The sequence below is a fragment of the Ursus maritimus genome, unplaced genomic scaffold, assembly GCF_017311325.1.
Source record: "Ursus maritimus isolate PB19 unplaced genomic scaffold, ASM1731132v1 scaffold_22, whole genome shotgun sequence".
Lineage (NCBI taxonomy): Eukaryota > Metazoa > Chordata > Mammalia > Carnivora > Ursidae > Ursus > Ursus maritimus.
In genome coordinates this window covers 39,949,630-39,973,120 of record NW_024424675.1, presented here as the reverse complement: position 1 = coordinate 39,973,120, position 23,491 = coordinate 39,949,630, and the positions used below count along the sequence as shown (strand labels likewise).

General features: G+C 43.1%; 1 protein-coding gene across 1 annotated transcript in view; it reads left to right on the top strand.

Moving 5' to 3' along the window:
* Positions 1-23,491, top strand: part of BCAS1 (brain enriched myelin associated protein 1) — an 85,030-nt gene that overhangs the window by 12,927 nt on the left and 48,612 nt on the right. The window contains exon 4 of the mRNA XM_040637870.1: positions 11,092-11,663. Within this exon, the coding sequence (XP_040493804.1) occupies positions 11,092-11,663 (572 nt within the window). The remainder of the gene's footprint in view (positions 1-11,091; positions 11,664-23,491) is intronic.

Here is a 23,491-nt window from a genome sequence, read left to right as displayed (position 1 = left end):
GTATGAGCACGTGATCATTTATTTCACCAGGCCCCTATTGATGAGCGGTTAGGTTGTTTCTCGTCTTTTGTCATGAGGACAGGGGCTAGTGTGCGTCTGTTCTGTGTCTTTGTGCCTCAGTGCAATTACCTTTATAGGGTAATATTGTACGAGTAGAAATTAGAGTTCACAGTGTTTGTGAATTTTTGACTTTTGGTATATATTACTAAATTACCCTCCAAAGAGATTGACAAAATACACCGCCACCAATGATACACAGGGCCGTTCTTTCTCTTATTCTCTCCCCGTTAGGTTACTAAATATCTCCTTTTTCACCAGTCTGATAGGTAGAAAGCTAAGTCTCCTAATTTTGCTCGTATTTAACTGTTCATGAAGGTAAGCATCCTTTCATATGCTTAAAAGCCAGCTGTGCGTCTTTCCTCTCAACTGTGGGCTCACATTTGGTGTTTCTTTCCCCACCCCACTCCCTACTGTTTGATGTTTGTTTATACCACGTCTTCCTTTTCCAAAGTGGGATGGAATTCAAATACCACACCCTTCATCCTTTTTACAGTATGCAGCTCAGTGCTTTTGAGTGTATTTATAAGGTAGCCCAAACCATCCCCACTATCTAATTCCAGAACGTTTTCATCACCCCAACCAAAGACTCCGAACCCAGGAGTAGGCTTTCCCCGTAGCCCCTCCCCCCAGCCCTCTGGCAACCACTAATCTGCTATCTGTCTCTGTGGATGTGCCTCTTCTGGACGTTTCGTGTACTTAGAATCATGCGATATGTGGAATTTGATACCTGGATTCTCTCACTTTGCGTCATGTTTTCAGGTTCACCCGTGTCGTAGTGTGTCGCGATGCTTCACTCGTTTCCATGACTGGATACTATTCCACCGTCTGGAGAGGCCACGTCTTGTGTGTCCATTCATCAGTTGGCTGATTGACGTTTGGACTGCTTCCACTTCTTCTTCAGCTACTGTGAATAGGGCTGCTGTGAACACGTGTATCCACGTTCTCACGTGGACATACGTTTTCATTCTCTTGGCTGTGTACCTAGGAGTGGAATTACTGGGTCATACCGTAACTCTATGTTTGACTTCCAGAAGAGCTACTAAACTGCTTTCCAGGGCAACTGCACCATTTTACCTTCCCGCCGGCCACATACGAGGGTTCTGATAGCACCACATCCTTGTCAACATGGGTGATGATCTGTCTTTCTGATCATGGCCATCCTAGTGGGTGTGAAGTGGTACCGTGTTGTGGTTTTGGTTGCCTTTTCCTAATGACCAAGGATGTCGAGCATCTTTTCATGTGCTCGCTGATCATTCATATATCGACTCTGGAGGATATAATGTCTTCTTGATTTGGTTGCTTCTCCCCGTCCTTCTCCCCTGAGCCTCTTGTCTCATCATGCTTTCTGACTGGCTACTCCTGGTCCCCAGAGTCCCAAGCTAATAATTGTCACCCTTTAGCAGTGTTCTGTGGAGCATGAGTTCCACCTACCCCACCCTCCATGTCCAAGGCTAATCCTTGGTGTTCTAATTCTTGGAGGGCACTGAGAGAAAAAGATGTGACCTTCCCTGGTATGTTTTTACCATTTAAGATGTCCTTTATGTTGTATATCTGGTCAATGTTCTTGCTGCTTCCCATCCCTGCCACCCTTGGGAGTGGGAGGAAGACACTCGATCACATTGCTGCTGAAAATGTGCATCACTAGAGCCCTTTCTGGGAGAGAGATCTGGCAGTGTCTCTTTCCAAAAATTAAATGCGCATTGATTTGGGTGCAGCAGCTCCACATCGGTGCCTCTATTCCATAGAAATAAAGCACTAGCTTAGGCTTTTTGAACACAGAAGTTTATTCCAGCATTGTTTTTAATAGAAATGGAAATAATTACTTGGAAACTACCAGAAGGGTCATTGATTAGGGCAATGGCTTAAATATTTTTGGTATATGCATACTAAGGAATATTATGCCATTATTAAAAAAAATAAGATAGGGGTACCTGGGTGGCTCAGCTGGTTAAGTATCTGACTCCTGATCTCAGCTCAGGTCTTGATCTCAGGGTCATGAGTTCAAACCCCACATTGGGCTTCATGTGTGGCATGGAGCCTACTTAAAAAAATAAGATAGATTTGGTCATATTGACTGAGAGGAGTAACTGTGATTGTCAGTTCATTCAGGAGGCTTTAACAAAAATACCACAGACTGGGGGGCTTAAACAACAACCATTCATTTCTCACAATTCTGTAGGTTGGGGAGTCCAAGATCAAGGTGCTGGCAGGTTTGTTGTCTAGTAAAACCTTCTTCTGGTTCATAGATGGTCACCTTTTCACTGTGTCCTCAAGCAGTGGAAGGGGCAAGGGAGCTCTCTACAAGTTTATGTTGGGGCCTCTTTTATAAGCGCACTGAATTCCATTCATGTTGGCTTCACCCTCAGGACCTCATCTCCTCCCAAAGGCTCCACCTCCTAATACCAGCATAGGGGGTTAGGGTTTCCACCCATGAATTTTGTAGGGTCATGAACATTTGATCTGTAACAACGATATATAAAAGCAATCAAAAATTATGTCTAATCTGATCTAATTTTTATAAAGACCAAGAGCAAACACAACCGCTGTGTACATGTATCTGGAATGCGTATATGTATTTGTATACATTTGTATACATGCGTGGGCAAACCTCGACAAGCCATGCTGGGTCGCAGATATTAGTTACATTGCCATGAGGGTGGAGGGTTGAGACAGAAAAAGAAAAGAGTTAAGGAATCAATTGTTTTGGGTAGTAAACTCATGTTAAATGTGTATTATAATCAAATTGAGAAAAAACCCCAAAAAACAAAATCAAACATTGAATGTGTCTTTGAGTGACAATATTGGCTCCCATTGGAACAATGATGGCTCAGCACTTGAATTATCTTTGCACGTTCCAGACTTTGCAGCACATGAATGATAGGAGATCTGTGAGCAGAAAGGAGAGTGGAAATGGTGAGCTTTGCTAGTATAGTCTTGCCCCACAGAGATGGGCAGATCACTGCTGACTTTTGAGAGAGCACAGGGTGACCAGTTACCTTTTGCCCACATAATGTTGGAACCCAGCATTAAAACCCAGCGTTTACATCACTAGATGCTCAGACATGTTGTATCAAGCTGATAGGCAAGAACCTTCAGCTCTAAGAGGCCCCCTAGCTCATTCCTTTCTTTTATTTATGCTGGAATGTCTTGGCCAAGACATCGTGGCTTTTTCATATTGAGATGAAAAGCATGAAATCTGATCATTCTGTGAAATTTTCAAATTTAACATCTTCTTCCAAGCTATAAGTATCTGCCACATGAATCCTTATTTCAAGACCTATAAAACAACAAATGCATTTGCACAACACAGAAAGCCACAGTTGTTTGATGTGTCATTTGACTCCTGCAGCAGGACTGCAGAAGGGTCTTTTTTGTAAAACTTTTGAGGTCTTCATCAGTTTTCCCAAGGGCCTACTGTAATCCTTTGATATTCAAATATAATTCTCTTTTGAAGAGCTTAGTGGGTCATCACCTAGTTTCCCTTCTACCTTCCTGTCTTCTTCAGTGAACTCTTTCAACTCTGCCAGATTCTCACCCGGCAAGAGCCACGTGCGTGATCTGAGCAGTACTTCCCATGACTCAGCGAACTGCATCTTCTGCAAGGTTCGCAAGTTCCCTTTGCAAATTGTGGGCATTATATTTCCACCTTGCTTGTCCTTTCTCCGGATGGATCGGGATATTGGCATATAGGACGGTGTTGCACAGGAAGGGATGTCCGAGTGGGAAGTAACTTGTGGACACTTCGTTTGTAAATGAAATTGTGATGAGGGCCTCCGCTTCCCTCTTTAACCCTAAGAACTAGGAGGATTTAGATAATGGATTCTTAGAAGAAAGAACGCCACATCTGCCATCACCGGTTATTACAAGGTTTGCTACTCTTGCCATTGTTATCGTCAGCCTCCTTGGGTGCTTGTCATGCCCTGGGCTCTGCACTCCTGCCTTACTCTTCCCTGACTTAGTCCTGTTCTGTGCCAAGCACTGTTGAAGGGACTGGGGACACAGCTGTAATCAAGACAGACCACGTCTCTCTCTCCTTGGGCTTACTTTCTAGTGGCGAAGAAGCAAAATGAATGAATGAGATCATTTCAGAGACCAAGGAATGTGCTGCAGAATCCAAAGAGGGAATGGGGGTGAGTGGGAGGGTGACTTTAGAGAGGGTGGTTAGGGGCCTGACCTGAGGCCTGAATGATAACCAGGTGGCCATGGAAAGATCGGAGGGGAAGCATTCCTAGGCGGAAAGAACAGCTAGTGCAGAGGGCTTCAGGTGGGAACGAGGCTGGTGTGTGGGGAGGAGGGACACGGGCTGAGCTGAGTTTCTAGCAGGTGTTGCCCATGGGAGACTTCGGGCTTGATTTTAATTGGGGTGAAGCCCTCTTTGGATAATTTTATGTAGATGAATGACATGATCTAATTTTTATTTAAAACAAAACAAAATCACACAGCAATGTCTCCCAGATGTAAGAAAACATGGTTGTTGTTTTTTTCCCTTGTGCATAGTGTTTTCTTGAAAATCCACTAATTCCATTAACCCAACTTCGTCTGCTTTGTTCTCTCCCTCTCTTCTGTTCTTGCTTCTGCTACATGTCAAGGGTTTGAGCTTTGGAATCAGGCAAACATGGGTTCGAATCCTGACTCCACCACTTAAGAGCAGGATGATGGTTGAAAGGTGACCTTACTTCTCAGAGCCTCCATTTTCCTATCTGTAAAATGGGAGTGATGATAGTACCTAACGTATACATTTGCTGTAACACATAAATAAAATGCTTCTTGCTTGTTACAGGCAGCATTTACCATAACGCCTGGCACATGGGAAACAGTCAATGCATGAACAGTTGTACAGAGTGAAAATATGAACTTTGCCACATGAAAAAAAAAAAAAACCCAAAAGATAATCCTCCTCAGAATTTCTGAATATTGTAATAGAGACTTTGTGTGTGTGTGTATGTGTTTCAAATAGTCAGTAGAACTCTGAGGAAGCAGCTTGTTTTGACTGAGAATACTTGATACTTAGAGAGTGGGAAGCATTCCTGAAGTTTCTCTGGCCCAGGTTCTTAGATTTTTGAAGATAAATTAATCCATATCACTACTATTCTTAAAAGTCTTTCCAGAGCACTCAAGTGTGTAGGCTAAACCTTTGGAGTATTTTTTTCCTTATGACCTCTGTTTGGAAATATAAAATAGTAATGGTATAATAATATATGAATAGAAAAAGACCCTAATTTTTCTCAAGGACTCACCACACGCCCGCAAGCAGTAAGCATCTTATAGGAAGCATTTCATTTCATCTTCATAATGACCCTTTGAAGATGGCACTGTTATTTTCTTGCCCATTTTATAAGAAAATTGAGACATAGAGTTATAAAGTAATTCAGCCAGATCCCAGACAGATCTTCCTCGATTTAGAATGGGGCTACCTCCTGATAAATCCATTGTATGTTGAAGATGTATTTACAGGCGCCTGGGTGGCTCAGTTGGTTAAGCATCTGCCTTCGGCTCAGGTCATGATCCCAGGGTCCTGGGATAGAGTCCCGAGTTGGGCTCCCTCCTCAGCGGGGAGTCTGCTTCTCCCTCTCCCTCTGCCCCTCCCCCTGCTCATGCTCTCTCTCTGTGTCAAATAAATAAATAAAATCTTAAAAAAAAAAAGAAAGAATATGATTTACTATACCTAGCCTACCAAGCATCATAACTTAGCCTAGCCTACCTTAAACGTGCTCAGAGCACTTCCATTCGCCTACAGTTGGGCACCATCTCACACAAAGCCTATTTGGTAACAAAGTGTTGACTATGGCATGTACATGAAATGTACTGAATATTGCTCTGAAAGGGAGGGACAGAATGGCTGTAAGGGTACAGGTGGTTGTCAGTGGACCGCTTGTCGACCCTCAGGATCCCATGGCTGACTGGGAGCTGTCACTACCGAGCCTCACGAGAGAGGGTCGCCCCCATACACTAGCCCAGGGAAAGATCCCAATACAGAATTCCAAGTGCAGTTTCTGCTGAATGAGTATCACTTTTGCACGGCTGTAAAGCCGAAAAACACAAGTCCCCGCACTGTAAGTCGAGGACCATCTGTATTTCATATTTGAGAGTCAAACCGAGGTCCTCTGCTGCACCATCGAAGTTCTTAACAATGACACCAACATGCCACTGGAAATAAGTTCTCAATCCCATGTCTGCCTCAGATGACGTTCTTTTAAAAAGCCACACACATAATGCAAAATATATTTTCTGCACGAAGAAGATCAAAATTTTCAAGTCTTTTAGATATTTGGGAGCTGTCATTTGCATTCTTACTTGATTCCTTTTTATCTCCCTGAAACTCTTACACATTTTTTTTCATGGAAAGTAAAATCTCTTTGGTATGTCATCTGTTTGTCTGCTTTATGAGAAAGGTTTTTATTGAAACCAGATTCAAGATGAACTTGTCTCAAGATTGTTCATAGGAATTGAAAGCTTGGTTCCCATCGTCCTGAAGGAACTTTTTAATTCTTTCCATAATAATGTGAGGAAGGCATGTAAACAATATTCATCTTTGCAAGAGTATAAAACTTGTAACTCCAGTGGATTTTCTTCCTATTCATTCAGATTGGATGTGTGAGTGTGTGTGTGTGTGTGTGTGTGCACGTGTGTCTGCGTGCACGCACATTTAAATCGATGTGTTAGGACATATTTCATTTCTAATGTTTATCAAAGATCTCAAAAGTTATAATCTCTGTCCTGAAGTGGATTTTTTCCCTTCACTTTTATTGCGAAGACAAAGGGTTGGTGGCTTTTCTATCCAACTCCTTGTAACTTCCTTCCTTCTGTTTCATTCTCTTTACCCTCCTTCCTCCTATACTAACTTCCTCCTGGACAGACTTGAAAAGCCTGGAGACAATTTCCCGAGAGGAGGATTGTTTGCTATTACTTGACATGTGAAATGGGTACTGGCCAATTCCATGAAATTCTCTCCAAGTCCCTGAGTATGTACTTAATTTAAACTGGCATAAATGAAAAAAAAAAAAAGATCTAAAGATCTGTTGGGCACATAATGGTAAAATTCAACTTCTGGTATAGCTGGACACAGGTATTCAAATTCTATCACTGGGCATTTGCTCCCTGAATCTTTTGGCTCTGCTTTCATCTGAGTTTGTTCTCAGGCAGGCACTTGTGAATGTGATGGCCAAGGCCAACACTTACAGATGTACCCCCACTGGTTTGCCAACCCAAGCATAAGGAGTGTAACTCTGCTCTAATGGGTTCGGCAAAAGCCACAGGATTAGTCTAGCTTAGATCATGTGCCCACGTAAGAGGTAAGCATTTTAGTAAAGGAACTGGACGCTCTGGGTGTTGGACTTGGGTATGCACTCACTCAAGTTTGGGGGACAGACCTTCATTATCATGGAATGTCCCATCTAGGAAGTCCTAGTTCTTACAAGTTTCAAAAATACTCTCCCCATTCTCTAATATCAAGAGCTAAAGTTTGCATCTGCTGTAATTTCCAAATGCAGGGCTAGTCTAGATACCTGGATGAAAAGAACTTATCTTTTTAAAGCAATATATTGGCACTTTTAAAAAAGTCTGTCTAGGGACTGCGTCAAACTAAAAAGCTTCTGCACAGCAAAGGAAACCATCAGCACAATGAAGAAGCAACCCACTGAATAGAAGAAAATATTTGTAAATCATTTATTCAATAAGGGGTTAATATTCAAAATGTATAAAGAACTCAATAGCAAAAAAAAAAAAAAAATCTGGCTTAAAAATGGACAGAGAGGAGCTCCTGGGTGGCACAGCGGTTAAGCGTCTGCCTTTGGCTCAGGGCATGATCCCGGCGTTCCGGGATCGAGTCCCACATCAGGCTCCTCCGCTGGGAGCCTGCTTCTTCCTCTCCCACTCCCCCTGCTTGTGTTCCCTCTCTCGCTGGCTGTCTCTGTCTCTGTCTCTGTCTAATAAATAAATAAAATCTTTAAAAAAAATGGACAGAGAATCTAAATAGATAGACGTTTTCCAAGGAAGACATATGGATGGCCAACAGGCACATGGAAAAGTGTTCAACATCACTAATTATTAGGGAAATTCAAATAAAAACCACACTAAAATATCACCTCACACCTGTCAGAATGGCTACTATTAAAAAAAAACAACAACAAATCCAACAAGAAATAACAACTGTTGGTGAGAATGTGAAGAAAGGGCAAAGGGGAAGACTATATGTATATATATATATAGTAATAGTGGAATACTACTTGGCCATAAGAAAGAAGAAAATCTTGCCATTTGCAAAAATGTCAATGGACCTTGAAGACATTATGCTAAGTGAAGTAAGTCAGACAGAGAGAGACAAATGCCATGTGATTTCACGTATATGTGGAATGTAAAAAACAAAACAAATGAACAAACAAAACAAGACTTGGAGATACAGAGAACAGAGTGGTGGTTATCCGAGGAGTCAAGAGGGTTGGAAGGGGGTTCAGTAGGGCGAAGGGGGTCAATTGCAGGGTGACAGATGGTAACCAGACTTCCTGGGGTGATCACTTCTTAGTGTATACCGGTATCGAATTATTACTACATTGTACACCTGCAACTAATATAATGATATATGCCAATTTTACCTCAATTTTTAAAAAGTCTGCCCTTGGGAAGATATTTTTTTCAAAGACTTTTTCTCTGAGTGTAACACTCTTGTTTTCCACTAGCTCTTTTGGTTCCCGGCTGGAGAGTATGGAAGAGAGGAAAATTGAAAGAGATTGGCGGATGCTCTTGGCATTTTGAAAAGCCCTTCCTTGTTTTGAATCTCAGTCTCTGCCTTTTTGTCAACTGTTTCCTCTTCTCCTGGCATGGACCGTCCCCACGATTCATTTATATTCACTGTGATGCGTCAGCTGCCTGCCTGGCTTACTTGGCGCCCTGACACGTCCATCTATCACTCCTTATTCCCGCTCTCCCTCCAGCCTTCTCTCCCGAGTACAGTGTTTACCACGATTATGAATTCCTAGAGCACAGGGGAAGGGCGAAGAAGAGCTAGAGGGCATACCCAGTGCTCCTACAGGGTGACTTCCTTGGGATCTGAGATTGCGAGGAACCCCTAGTGCTTGTCACTGGCCTCTGGACCGTCTCTTCTGTGCTCCTCGGTGATGACCATTCTACACAGGATCCGGCTCTCCCTTTCTCTCTCTCCTTTTTTGTTTGTTCCTGAGTCTAGACACTGAGAGATACGAGAGTTTGGCAAAAACAATTGCTAATTAAAGTGTGTACCTGTGTGTGTGTGTGTGTGTGTGTGTGTGTGCGAGACACATATTAACGAGCCATATGAGCAGACCAAAAGAGTCTCCCCTTTCTCTTTTTGTCCTTTTTTCTGTCTTCCTGCAAATGTATTTTAAAAGTGACTGGCTATGGGGCAGCTGGGTGGCTCAGTCGGTGAAGCGTCTGCCTTCGGCTCAGGTCATGATCCTGGGGTCCTGGGATCGAGCCCCATGTCAGGCTCCCTACTCAGCAGGAAGTCTGCTTCTCTCTCTCCCTCTGCCCTTCTCCACCTCTCATGCTCTTTCTCTCTCAAATAAATTAATAAACTCTTTAAAAAATAAAAATAAAAAAATAAAAGTGGCTGGCTACAGCTGTATAAAGCAAAACACAATGCTGGCAAAGGTGTGGGAGAATCCTTCAGGCTAATCGTAGTATCTGTCAATTCTTAAGCATCTACTACAGGAAAGCAGTGCCGCAGTCTTTGCATACGTTTTCTCCCTTCGACATCACAGCAATCCCGCAAGGGAGCTATTAGCATTCCCATCTTACCTACAGGAAGTTCAAGGATTTTTTGTGACTGGACCAAGGTCACACAATTTATCAGCAGAGAATCTTGATGTTTAACTTGCATTCCAAAATCCGTGGTCTGTCCTTTTTTCCTGAATATTGCGCTGCTTCGTAAAAGGCGCCTAGGAAAGGAAAGCGGGTCAATGAGACCCATGCAGAGGTCAAAGCAGAAACAGCTGGATGCTGGAAGCACGCCCCTCCCCGGAGGAGGAGGCAGAGCTCGCGTCCACGCGCAGGCCTGACGCTAACCTAGGCCTCTGATTCCATGCCGGCCGGAGGTCCAATTTGCCGTCCTGTGTGGACGCTTGCCCCTCCAGCCTTCAACAGGGAAACTTTCCGAGTACTAGCTTTTAAAATCTTCCACGAGCCTAGGCTAACATAGGCGTGATGGTAAGACAGCATAGACGTCGGAGTCAGCTCTCTGTCCGTACCCAGACCCCGCGACTTAGCAGCTCACCGGGCAGCTGTGGGCGCGTGGATGGACTCCTGGGGCAGCCACTTTGCTCACTTGTGGAAATGCTAACAGCTTTCACACATCAGGCACCGTTCTGTCTGCTTGAAACAGATCAACTCATGTAATCTGCATCACAAAATGAGGAGGTAAGTTTGACCATTTGCCTCATTTTGCCAGAAAATGGAGGCACAGGAAGGTTAAGTAACTCTGATTCAAAGAGACAATTTAGCTCAGTGGTTCTCCTATGTGGGTGATTTTTGCCGGCCACCCCAAGGGACCTAGGGCAATGTCCGGAGGCACTTTGGATTGTCACAACGGGGCGGGGGAGGGGGTGCGTGCTGACATCTACCGGGCTGAGGCCAGGGACGCTGCTAACCACCCATAGCAGAGACTGCTCCGGCCCCAAATGCCCATCGTCCCGAGCTGGAGAAACCTGTTCCAGCTCCAGAGCCCAAGCCCCTACCGGCCGCGCCTCCCCGATGAAATCATGACACTTTGCTTCTCCCGGGATTCCTCTAAAGCGGCCACCGGAGAAGTAACGCCAGTGTCACTAGTGGGGCGCCGGGGATGCGCCTTCCGCCAGCCAGCTCTCTTCCCCCTCGCGAGCCACCCCCATCCCTCTCTCCCGAGGAGTTCTAGATCACCCAGTTCTGCTGTGCAGAGGGAGCGGACAACAACAGAGCCCCCACTTCACGCTGGCCTCTGTGTATAAAACGTCTGGAGTCCATTATCCGTCCTTGAATTTCCTCACCGCGCCGAACAACCGCTGTTTATGTTTGTGTTTACAGTCGACTTGGGCATAAGCGTCAAGGAGGATAATGTGGCCACTTTTTCCCCCAAGACAATGGAGATCGGCGCTGTTGCAGATGCCAACGGAAAGAATCTTGGGAGAGAGGCCAAACCCGAGGCACCAGCTGCTAAATCTCGTTTTTTCTTGACACTCTCTCGGCCTGTACCAGGACGTACTGGAGACCAAGCCACGGATTCATGCACTGGATCAGTGAAGCTTGATGTCAGCTCCAAGAACGCTCTACCGAACAAAGACCCAAGTGAGAGCGGGGCACTTCCGGTGGCAGCTGCGCCGGGGCACGACCCGCATAAAACCCCAGGCCAGGGCCCGGCCGGGGACGGAGGCTTCTCTGCCACTTGGGGACCAGCGCCTGTCTCACCTGAGTCAGGAGGAGCAGCCCCCTCCAAGCCCAAGGACTCCAGCTTTTTGGACAAACTCTTCAAACTGGACAAGGGACGGGAAAAGGCACCTGTCGACAGCCACCAGGAAGCCAAGGGCGCAGAGCGTCAAGACCAGGCCGAGGAAGTTTCCGGATTGTCCAGGCCCTCCGAGGATGTCCCTGCAGAGAGGGTAAGTGCTGCATGAGGGCAATCCATTTTGTGAACACCAGCTTGGGGGGTCTGGGGGGAGGGGGGCTCCGATGGGCAGGACGATGGCACCTACTTCGCTCTTAGTCACCAAGGGGCCCTGACAAGGTATCAAGCCGTCGACCCCTCTAGAACAAATAACACATTGTAGTGGAGTGTCCCCCATGTTTCTGTGGGTGGAAACATCTGTTTGAAGAGCAAGAACAGCTGTGACACATCTGTTTTATGTAAAAGAAGAGAGGAGGTGAGTTACATACAGATGAATTCGTCCTTCCATTTATCAAAGGTAGAGGAAGACAGGTTGCATTTATGATCAATAGATTCTGGGGGGAAAGGCATTAGCGGAATAAAAATGGCCCCTAAAAGACTTCACGACCCTGTCTGGTCTCAGTGAGTTGTTTCCCATTCAGTGTGTTTATAGGCTTTTGTTGGAATACATTTCGTTTCTTCCTTTTAACAGCCTGGATTGATCTTTAACTATCTTTTGCACCACAGTGTGGGTTTAAATAAAGAGCTTTTACAGTTCTGGGCAGACTCTTTTATGTACTAATTATTTTCCAACAAGCTGGAGTAATATCTTTGTAAAAACCAGATATTTTTTCAGGAGGTATCCGGAATCAGCTTTTTTTTTCCCCCTGCACAAAGAAAGGCAGGTTCTTTTGATCTTAAAAACAGCCTCGGCTTTTTATCTTGAGAGAGTTTGTTTGTATTTGGGCTGAGAAAGGAACTCCTTGAATGAAAAAGGAAATAAAAGTTGATACAGTGTATTTTAAGGTACTTGGTTTTTTTGTTTTTTTTTTTAGTCATTGGACTTTTAAATAACAGTATTTTTCAAAATTTGGGAATGCAGTCAGTAGTTGAGGTTAGAAGCAGGAAAAAATGAGATGGGCTCAGTTTTTCATTACAAGGTTCTATATCATGGCTGTCAATGTAGTTGCCTTAATAACAACTAACTGCGTGCCTTGTTGCAAATAACACTGGCTGTCATTCATTAAGCACTTACAGTATACCAGGCTCTGTTCTAAACACTGTACATATATTCTTCTCCTTAAGGAAAATGAGTATCACGTCAGTCTGTGGTTTTAATGCACCCAGGATGGTGTCAAGAATGTATTTTAAATGTTAGGCACCAGCTAAACATTCTGGTCAGTTACAATTGGGGAAGGATAATCAGGGTCGTGTGTTCAGGCTCTTACTATCAGCATTCTTGCTGGTTCTGTACATTTCTTTTTTTTTTTTTTTTAAAGATTTTATTTATTTATTCGACAGAGATAGAGACAGCCAGTGAGAGAGGGAACACAAGCAGGGGGAGTGGGAGAGGAAGAAGCAGGCTCATAGCGGAGGAGCCTGATGTGGGGCTCGATCCCAGAGCGCCAGGATCACGCCCTGAGCCGAAGGCAGACGCTTAACCGCTGTGCCACCCAGGCGCCCCCTGGTTCTGTACATTTCTATTCCAAGAACTGATTTTCAGATTTTCTTTCAAAAGTTTAAAAAATTGTCCTTCAAATGCCCCCTTCCCCAAATGCACCAGTTCAGGGCCAGCTGAACAGCTTTCTGTATAATTCAAAGTAGGTCTTCAAATGCATCCAGGCATCACATCTTTACTGAGTGTGACACTGCCAGGTACAGGTGAGACAAGGCTACAGGGGTGGCTGGGACAGAGCCCTTGTCCTCAGGGACTTTGTGGTCCTACAAGAGAAGAGGTACAAACCCCCTGAGATTCTTGTGCGAGGTGCCAAGTGCTCTCCTTGGGGAGGCTCAGTCTGCAGAAGATACTCAGACAAAGAGATTTGGCCTCACTGGCTCAGGGAACATTCCATCAAATGTATAAGCCTGGAGCTGGAAAGTCACTTGTCTTGGGGCTAGAAACTGGTCATCAATATTCATGAATATGTGAGAAATGATTTACTGCTTGACTCTGAGCAGAAACTCTTGAGTTCTCATTATTGGTCGTGGCTCCTACAGCCATTCGGAGGTTATGACTTTGTGAATAGTCATGTGTTCCATTCACTTGGGCATCCAAAGCCAACCCATTGCCCGAGTCAGGAAAAGATGGAGTTATGTATGGGAAGAGGATGAAGGACTGAGCTTTGCCCATCTTGGGACAGGTATCTAGTGACTTCTCCGAATCCCCCACCTTAATTAAGAAAACCAGTTTAGCATTTGATACCTGACCCTTGGACATGTTAACCATAAAAGCCCAAAGCAATCAATCCACTCCTATTCTAAGAAAAGTGCAGGACACTTCAGAGTTGTACTTTATCAACCCAGCTTTTTTAAATTAAAGACGCTTAGGACCAGTACCTGAATTTGAGTGGAATAAGTTCCAAAATGAGATTTGATTCAGAAGATGGGGGCTTATGTTGGGAGCATGGCAGGTATCTGATAGAGTCAAGCCCATGGGTGATATTTTAAAGTTACAGGGACCTCTCAGAAGACCCCCAAGTTATAACTTATCCTCCTTTTAGGAAAAGTGAATTCACTCCCTTAGATTCACAATGAAGTTTGCATTTGTCTCTGTTACACTACAAATGGCCGTGTTTTTATCGGTAGTATCACTGGAATCTGAATATTGCGTATCCTCTCTGCACTATTTGCATATAAAACATGGAAAAGCCAGGAGATAGCCATTTATGTCTCCTTCAGTCTGTGAACTTGTGGATATTCAAATACATATGTCTGCAAAGGTTTTAAACAAAAACAGCCTTCTGATTATTAAGGTTTCTCATCCGATCCCTGGCTGCATCGTCCATATCAGACAGGGGAGAGGGAGAAATCAATTGTTCCAAGAGTGTAATGAGAGAATCCAGCCCTCAGAAAGTAACACGAATAAAACTTCTCAATCAATGGCTTTCTTGGTGGGAGTACCGCATTAGGCATAAATGGCCGTCAATGTATTGATTCAGAATTCTTAGCATAGATTATGCGCCGGGCTCAGCCGTGTCAGCTGTCCCTCCCCTCCCACCCACACAAACCTTTTGCCCCAGTCTCACTGCATGCTTCTTCCTGGATTGGAATTCCGACCACAAACCTGCAGAGCTGTGAATTGGGAGAAAGATGCCACCATTTCATTCTGGGAGAAGCACACAAATCTTCTGTGTTTTCAGAACGACAATCTTATTTTTGTGCCTCATAAAACTACATTCAGAGCATAGCATAATTAAAACAAGGCCAGAATTCATGAACAAATCAAGCATTTACTACATAGGCCAAAGAAAAGATAAATTATATGCCTGAAAGGTTTCACTGAGCTGTGATTCACACAAACCAACGTGTTGGCAGGGATGGGATTTTATTTTTTTTTTAATTTTTGTAGTCCCTCAACAATTGGACCGGTGCTATAAGATATGCACTTAAGAGATTCGTTGCAAAAAGAAAAGAAAAGAGGTCACATAATGAAAATTTGATCTTTATCAGTTAAAAAAACAAACACCACATGTCTGTTGTCAACCAGTCATTCCAGAAGTGTCTTGGAGTTGGGGGGAGGGGGAGGGGCTTAACGTCTTACCAAACCCAAATTCAGGAAATTCAGACAAGAATATGCCTTTCTTTAAAAGTTTAACTAAATTCTCCAGGTGTTATTTAAACACCAACCTTGGCAAAACATTCAAAAGATAAATCACGGTCTAGACCTTCAAAGATCCTATAATCTAGTAAGAGACGTAATTTTTTAAAGGGAAGTTGTGAGAAGTGACACCAAACCTCAAATTCATTCCGGCTACAGATATTAAGAAAAATACTCCGTGGTTTTGCTTTGTCGTGTTCCTTTCTCTTTTGCATGTACTCCATTCAGGTTTTTATCCTCCATAAAAACTGTTCTTGCTGAAGTGGCCATGATGTCACACCTTCCCCCGCCCTGACTGTGGCAGCCAAACCCCGGATGTCTCAGTCCTGTCTAAGTCCTATGGCCTTACCAGTCACATCAGACACCGTTCCTCACCTGGTTCACACACACACACACCCGCTGCCCACGGTCCCTTGATCTCCTTTGCTGGATCTTATCCTCGAAGCCTTAGAGTTCCCCAGTCTTCAATTCTTAGACATCTTCTCTGACTACACTTACTTCCGTAGAGCCTCCCCCAATTCCAAGGGTGTAATATACAGCCATCTGCTGACAAGCCCCAAATTCATGTCGGTAGCCTAGACCCACCCCTGAAGTCGAGCCTTAAGTATCCAGCTGCCTCTTGACATGGGTACTTGAATTTCGACATCTCCATTCGAAGGTTCGCCTAACCTCGACATGTGCAAAACTGAACTCCTCTCCCACACCTAACAACAAGCAACAGCATGCCTACCTGTGTCATCCAAGGTTCCTCATCTCACTTAATGGCAACTCCAGCCTGCCACTGCTATTTAGTGGTAGGAATGGGATTAAAGAACCAAGATTTCCAGAGTCCTGCATGGTATAAAGTAGGGAATTAAAACATAAGCACTGGAGTCAAGTAGCTTAAGGTTTCAACTCCACCTCTGTTGCCTACTGGCTGTGTGACCTTGGACAAGTGACTAAACCTCTCTGAGCCTTGGTTTCTTCCTCTGTGACATGGGGATATCAATACCGCCCAGCACATTTTCCCGTTACTCACACTTATGAAAATTAAAGGAGATAAGCCATGTAGAAAACTTAGTACCGAGACATTGCATTTTGAGAAAAAGAAAATCCAGCTATTATTAGTATCATGGTTTTCCCCACTATTAATCAACATTTTCATCTTTTTACTCTGCCCTTCCATAGTTCTCAACCAAAGCTCACCAAGATAGCACAGTTGAATCTAATTTGAAAGCTACATCGTCAAAGGTAGAAGTCCTGATTTGGGTTAAAGGAAAAAAAATGGTGCAAGAGTTATAAAATTATTTGAGAAACAATAAAAGTTTAGTGCCTTTGCCTACAAGCCTCAGTTTCTTAGTCTGATATTCAAGGGTCTCCACCAGCTTTCCTCTGTGTTTCCAAATGTATTTGCCACTATCCCCTTAAACGTACCCAGTCAGAATATCCCCCATGTGACCTGCGTAGATGCCACCTGCTTCCCCACATTTTCTCCTCCTGTCTCTCTCTCTTTACCAAAAATTCACTTCACCATCAAGTGCCAAGTTCTCCATTAGGTTGACCAGATGTCCCCGCTCCTGGGTGGTTTCTGGTGACATGAATCCTCCAGTATTTGTTTTTTATGCTATACGTTAAGTCAAATTCAGTAACAAAATTGCTTTGAAGGAAGCGTCTTATCGAAACATCAAAACTTAAGTGGGAATTCCTATATCTTTACCATTTTGCAGAGGAAGAAATCCAAGCTTTAGGGAAACCAAGTCACCAACTCCAAGCTACAGAGCTAAAGAGAATTGCCCATCTCCCAAGCCCATACTTTTCATGCTCAACATTATGTCTTTACGAAATTGGTGAGATTTGTGTGATGGGGTTGTGACTAGGCGAAATTAAGTATTTGAGGAAATTTCTATTTAATTTTTTTAAATGTGAGGATATGCAACATTGGAAATGACAAGTTAAAATATAAGAAGTTTAAAAATCGCCTAATTCCCATGTTAGAGTGCCAAGTGAATTTTAAGCTGTGTTTTTATTTTGTTTTGTCTACCTTACGGCCTCAAGTCCATGCCAGTCCAACAGGTAAAGAGAACTATCCACCCAGAAGACTTTGTCAATACAGAGGAAAAATCTGTTCTAAATTATGCAAATTATGGAGTAAGCAAGGTTTTTAGCTATGATACTGTAATTTTTATAAACTGTAGGGATTTAGCACTAAGAAACGTTTGATCTGAACTGTTTCAGCAGCAGAGGTGATGTGCAAGTGTTACGAGCTTGAGCGATCCGGAGCTGAGTTCAGATTCTACCACTTACTAGCTGTGTGGTCAAGTCAAAAAATAATAATTGCCTCACTTTTAGTAATTCATTATTCATTGGCTGCGTCATAGCCTTTTGCATATTTTATCTGCTTTGATTCTTATAACAACACAAGAAGGTAGGTATTTTTATTGCCATTTAACATTTGAGGAAGCTAGAGCTCAGAGAAGTTAAGTTACTTGCCCAAGACCACACAGCTAAGTTAGTGGCAGAACCATAATCAAGATCTAACCATTGCCAAAACCTGTGACACTCAGTCATTTCAAAAACCTTGTGTTTTCATCCAGAAAAGAAAGCTACTGCCTGCCTGAGGGGGTGTTGTAAGGATAGAGGATGATACAGGCAGTCAGTAGTAATGATGCAAAATAAAACAGTCTATTTTCTAAGTTCTCAGAAAGTGAGAAACACAGAATTAAAAACTAGATCAAATGGTCTTCCTACACAATGGAGTTTGGGTAGTCTATCACTTAGGGTGCTTTTGGCTGCAAGTAAAAAAAACAAAAAACAAAAAACCACCCAATCGCTAGTGGCATAGTTAACGAGGAGAATGTTTTATTTCTTGAGCATAGTGAGAATTCTAGAGGTAGGGGGTTTACGTTGGTTCCACATCTTCATACTCCAGGGCTAGTCAGTCTTCAAGGCCTGCCATGGCTTGGTTCACGGGTTTGGCCACTTGTGGTTTCCAGATGGCTGCTGGAGTTCCAAGTAGGTACATCCATGGTCATAGTGTCCTTTCAAGGGGAAGAGGAGTTTCCTAAGAGTTACCCATTGTAAACTCAGTCACATATCTGTGTCAGGGTCCAAGGACAGCTTGTCAAGTTTCTTTAGGAGAGAGCAGACTCGGCTAACAAAGATGATATGCCATGGATAGAAACCAGATATATTTTTTTTTCTTTTTTTTTTTTTAAGATTTTATTTATTTATTTGACAGAGATAGAGACAGCCAGCGAGAGAGGGAACACAAGCAGGGGGAGTGGGAGAGGAAGAAGCAGGCTCATAGCAGAGGAGCCTGATGTGGGGGCTCGATCCCAGAACGCCAGGATCACGCCCCGAGCCGAAGGCAGACGCTTAACTGCTGTGCCACCCAGGCGCCCCAGATATATATATTTTTTCTATCCAAGTTTATATCAGGAAATCATGGCCCTATAGAAGCTGCTTCAGTATCCCCTGCTCCCATGGTAACTTACCTGAGGTTACTCATTGCACAACTGTCTCATTTGACTGGGAGCCAGTAAGAAACATTTTACATCTTGACCTGATAGACATGCATACGAATGCAACAAAGAATTCACAGAATAGCGCTGTCTTCACAGCACGGAACACACCCTAGTATTTTGTATTCTTTTCTATCCTATTGTGTTTGATGTTTGTAATGCTGGTTTCGACCCACTAAATGGTTTTCCAAGCTACTAATGGTCACAACATGAGGTTCGAAAAAATTTCTTCTACCATAATCACCGCTCTCGTGTTTGGAGATGGTGATCTTGAGGGATGTGGCTGTGTCTTATGCAACTAGGCATTCCCAGTGCCTGGTACACTGCCTGGCATGCAGTGATGTTTGTTAGATGAACCTGACAAAAATAAAGATGATAGACATCACGTTGCAACTTTGCAAAGATCTTGGAATATATTCTTGCGATCTCATTATCAGCTCTGCCTAACACAACTTTAAACAGAAAATGACTTCAAAATATATGCATGATATAGATGCCTTCACTGAGATAAACTATGTCGAATCATACGTCTGTATCATTTATTTGGTATTTTTTAAAAAAGATTTTATTTGTTTCTTTAGAAAGATACATAGAGAGAGAGAGAGCGTGCAGGGGCGGGGTGTGGAGCACAGGGAGAGGGACAAGCAGACTCGTCACCAAGCACAGAGCTCGATGCAGGGCTCCATCTCGGGACCCCAAGATCATGACATGGGCTGAAACCAAGAGTCAGATGATGAACTTACTGAGCCCCCAGGTGCCCCTTGGTATTTTTCATTCAGTCTTTAACATGTAACGGTGTTAATCGTCATGGTTGAATATCAAGTGATGGTGTTTCGCAATGAATATGCAAAATAAATTTTGAGTTAACTTTCCCTTTGGTGCTATCCAGTCTGATTCACTTCCTGTAAGGTTGTAATAACAGCCCTAATTTATTGAGCATTTACTGACTCACAGAGAGGTGAAATAACTTGCGTGAGGTCCTATGGCTAGAAAGCAAGCGATCTGGAATTTATCACCAGAGCCCCTGTGCCTATCAGTTCAAAAAAGAGGGAATATTTGAAACCTTTTGAAACATCGAAAGTTTTTAAAAAATTTCTGAAGTTAATACTTTGGGATATTAGCTAATTCTGTGAAATATCAGTCCAATGAGATCCACCTCGAAACAGGGCTCGCCATCGAAGAGTTTTAGAAAATACAACTTGCCTTATCCTCTCTCCTAAAGATTCACGATGGACATCAGCCTTCTTAAGGCCTGAGAAGTCCTGCAGCAAACAGACTGTTTCACTTTAACTGAGCATTTCTCAAACTTAATTACCCATAAAACTACTAGCCGTCTAACCAGTTGGGCATAGCTTCTGAAGGACTGTTCTTGGAAATGCTGAGTTAGGCGTGTAGACCAAAGTTGGAAAATGGCCTCTTGCAGGATGCAACAAACCACAGACAGATTTTATTTGAACTTGACAGTGTTTTAATATTTTAATTGACGGATACTATTTTTAAATGGTCAAAGTTGACAATATTTTAAAATTATGAAATCCCAATACAGTTCCAGGTATCAGATGTTTCTGGAAAGTGGAAAGTTTCATCCTATATTCCCAGACAGGATGCAAGTTGTGGCTGCCCCTCGGGATGGGGCATTCACTCTCCAGCTCGTCCAGTCCCCACCCCTCCCTTGCTCCCAAGAGTGTGGCAAGGGAGTTGTCCTTTGCTACACCACTTACATTATTACTTTTTTGTGGTAGGGTTGAGAGTAAAGCAAAATATCTCCATCACAGACCACGTTACTTCCTTCCTAGCACTTATCACAATTTGAAGCTACTTGGGTGACCATCTGGTTAATAAACTGTACATCCAGCCTGAAAGCCAATCTATTGGCAGGTGTTGAACAATAAATAAGAAGCTTGAATGTGCTCATGTATTCATTCAACAAACATCTAAGTACTTTCTTTGTGCCAGGAACGATTTTAGGGTGGATAGAATGATGTACCTCACGAAAGGTTTCCTTCCAATGAAGAGAGCAACAGTAAATAAGGAAATAAACAGGGGTGCCTGGGTGGCTCAGTCGGTTAAGCATCTGACTCTTGGTTTTGGCTCAGGTCCTGATCTCAGGGTCATGAGATGGAGCCCCGCATTGGGGGGGGGGCACAGAGTCTGCTTGAGATTCTCCCTCTCCCTCTACCCCTTTCCCCACTCTCTCTCCAAAATAAATAAATTAATTAATTAAGTCTTTAAAAAAAAAAGAAAATGAAAATGAACAAATAAACAAATAAATAAAAAGGGCTATGAATGAAATCAACAGAAAGATAGAAAGTAGAGTGGAGAGGTAGCAGATAATTAAGTGGGTAAGGAGCAGGGCCAAGGAGTTCCATCTAATCTAAAAATTCAGGGAAAAGGATGGGACTTTTTTTTTTCTTTTTGTGCACGAAGCCAAAGCATTCTTAGAAGGTCTGCAGTCTAATTTTGGCAGCATGCAAAACAGTTTTCTCGCTACTGAGAAGTGTTTGTTAAACAGATGACAAACATATTCCAGGCTGTGGGTCATTAGTTTTTATATTTCGAAGTACTTTAAAAAGTAAACTGGATATTTTCGCTCTAATAAACGTGAAATGCCTCGATCACTCTGCAGCTTGCACGTATTGGAATGGAAGAATCTCCCACAAATCCCTTTTGCCTGACGGGACTTGCCCCGGGAACCAGTCTCCACCCACTCTTTGCCCACAGCAACTGTGTTTTTCCATTTCATATCATACACAGTGGACTTCCAGGGGGTACTGCAAAGCAATGACTGCTGCAAAAATGCAACAAAACAAAGGGGCAAGAAAGCACATTTCATTGCTTAATTCTCTACCCACATTTCACTTGCCATTGGAAATCAAGTTGACAAAATCACTTACCTCTCAAGTAGAGGAGTTCTGAGAGAGAAAATGGAAAAGTCTTATTCACAGGAAGCAAGTGTGAATTGCTTTCTTTGATAGATTTCTTCCCCCCTCCAACTCTGACCACAATGAACAACTGCTTTATTTAATCTTATAAATACAATATCTCTGCATCAGTCAACACCATGGATTAATGAGGCTCGATCACGTAGAGGTGCTGTGTTAGGCTTTTGCTGCCGAGCTACGAGATGAGTTCTTAATACCCTGAGGTTAGGTCTGCAGAGTATTAAAGCAGGTGATCTTACGATTTACAATAAAGAGCATCAAGCTGGATAGCTGGTCCAGCCGAGCCTGTTTCAATTAGAATAAGCAGATGAAACGAACAATACTGCCTCTCTTCCAAAAAGAGGAGGGAAAATGGGTAAGTAGAACGTTTGTAGATGTGTTTCATGCAGCTTAGATTCCCCTCTTAGGAAACACGCCAGAAGACAAAGAAAATTGGCTTTTGCATTTCAGTATTTGTAGGTTATTATTTTTTTTTTAGATTATTTATTTACTTATTCGACAGAGATAGAGACAGCCAGCGAGAGAGGGAACACAAGCAGGGGGAGTGGGAGAGGAAGAAGCAGGCTCAGAGCAGAGGAGCCTGAGTGGGGCTCGATCCCATAACGCCGGGATCACGCCCTGCGCCGAAGGCAGACGCTTAACAACTGCGCCACTCAGGCACCTCTGTAGGTTATTTTTATTATCCTCTGAAGTCTTTGTTAATTTCTTAATTAGGAAGCTTGTTTCAACCATGACACATTGGCAGTCTCAAACAGCGTGCTTTTTCAATGAGCAATTTGACCTCTAGGAATTTATTGAGAAAATGGGCAAAATTTCATCCACAAAGCCTTTTTTTTTTTTTTTTTTTCTAATTCCAGCAATGTCTAGAGAAAAGCTGGGAAGATTAAAATGGTCCAGTAAGGGAGCTGTTCTGATGATTATGGGACACCCTCACCCCGGACCTCATAAGCCAGCATGACACAGACATGGGATGAGTGACCTGTGAAGACAGTGTTAAAAGTGAGAAGAGCAGGGTTCAAAACAGAAAGGATCCTTGTAGGGTAAAAATCCTATCTGCCCACTTACCCACCCATATGCATCCTTTTGGAACCCAGAGAGGGGTGTGGAATGAAAAATTACAGATTGTTGATAGCAGTCGTTTTCAGTAATGGAATACTGGGTGCAGTTTACATTTCTCCTCTTTGCTCATCCATATTTTCTCCTTTTTATAAACGGAGTGAGCACAGGGTACTTACTGCCTGGCTGAGTTGAAGAACGGACTACAATCTAGGTAATGTCCGGATCCTTCCAGCAGAGTGCGCTGTAAGGCTTGAGGCATCAGGCTGCTAGTAACAGTTTCCGCAAGAAGTTATTTTTTCTTGACGGTAATTCCGGAACTATGCAATTCAGAGCTAGGGTGGCAAATCCTTGTTCAGAAATAACACTGGCTTTTTAAATACACTGTAACTCGTGTGTAGTAATCTCCAGTAGGAGATGAGAAAGAGGAATTTGGTTGTGGATGGGCAGTCTTTGAAGCCTTTCATAACTGGCATTTCTTAGGCGCTATGTTCTTTCCCTATTTTTGCCATGGGCTTGAATGATGCGAATGCCTTTTTATCAGCTGATGTGAATTTGGGCAGGAAGAGTGGGGAAAATAAAAATTAGCTACAGTGATAAACTCTCCTTAGGTGGTGTTGAGCTTCGTGGGAAAACAGTGAATATAGTATATGTAATGTAGGAAACATATATATATATTATATTTATATATTTATGTATTTATATTATATTTATATTTATTAAATATATATTTATATATAATATATAT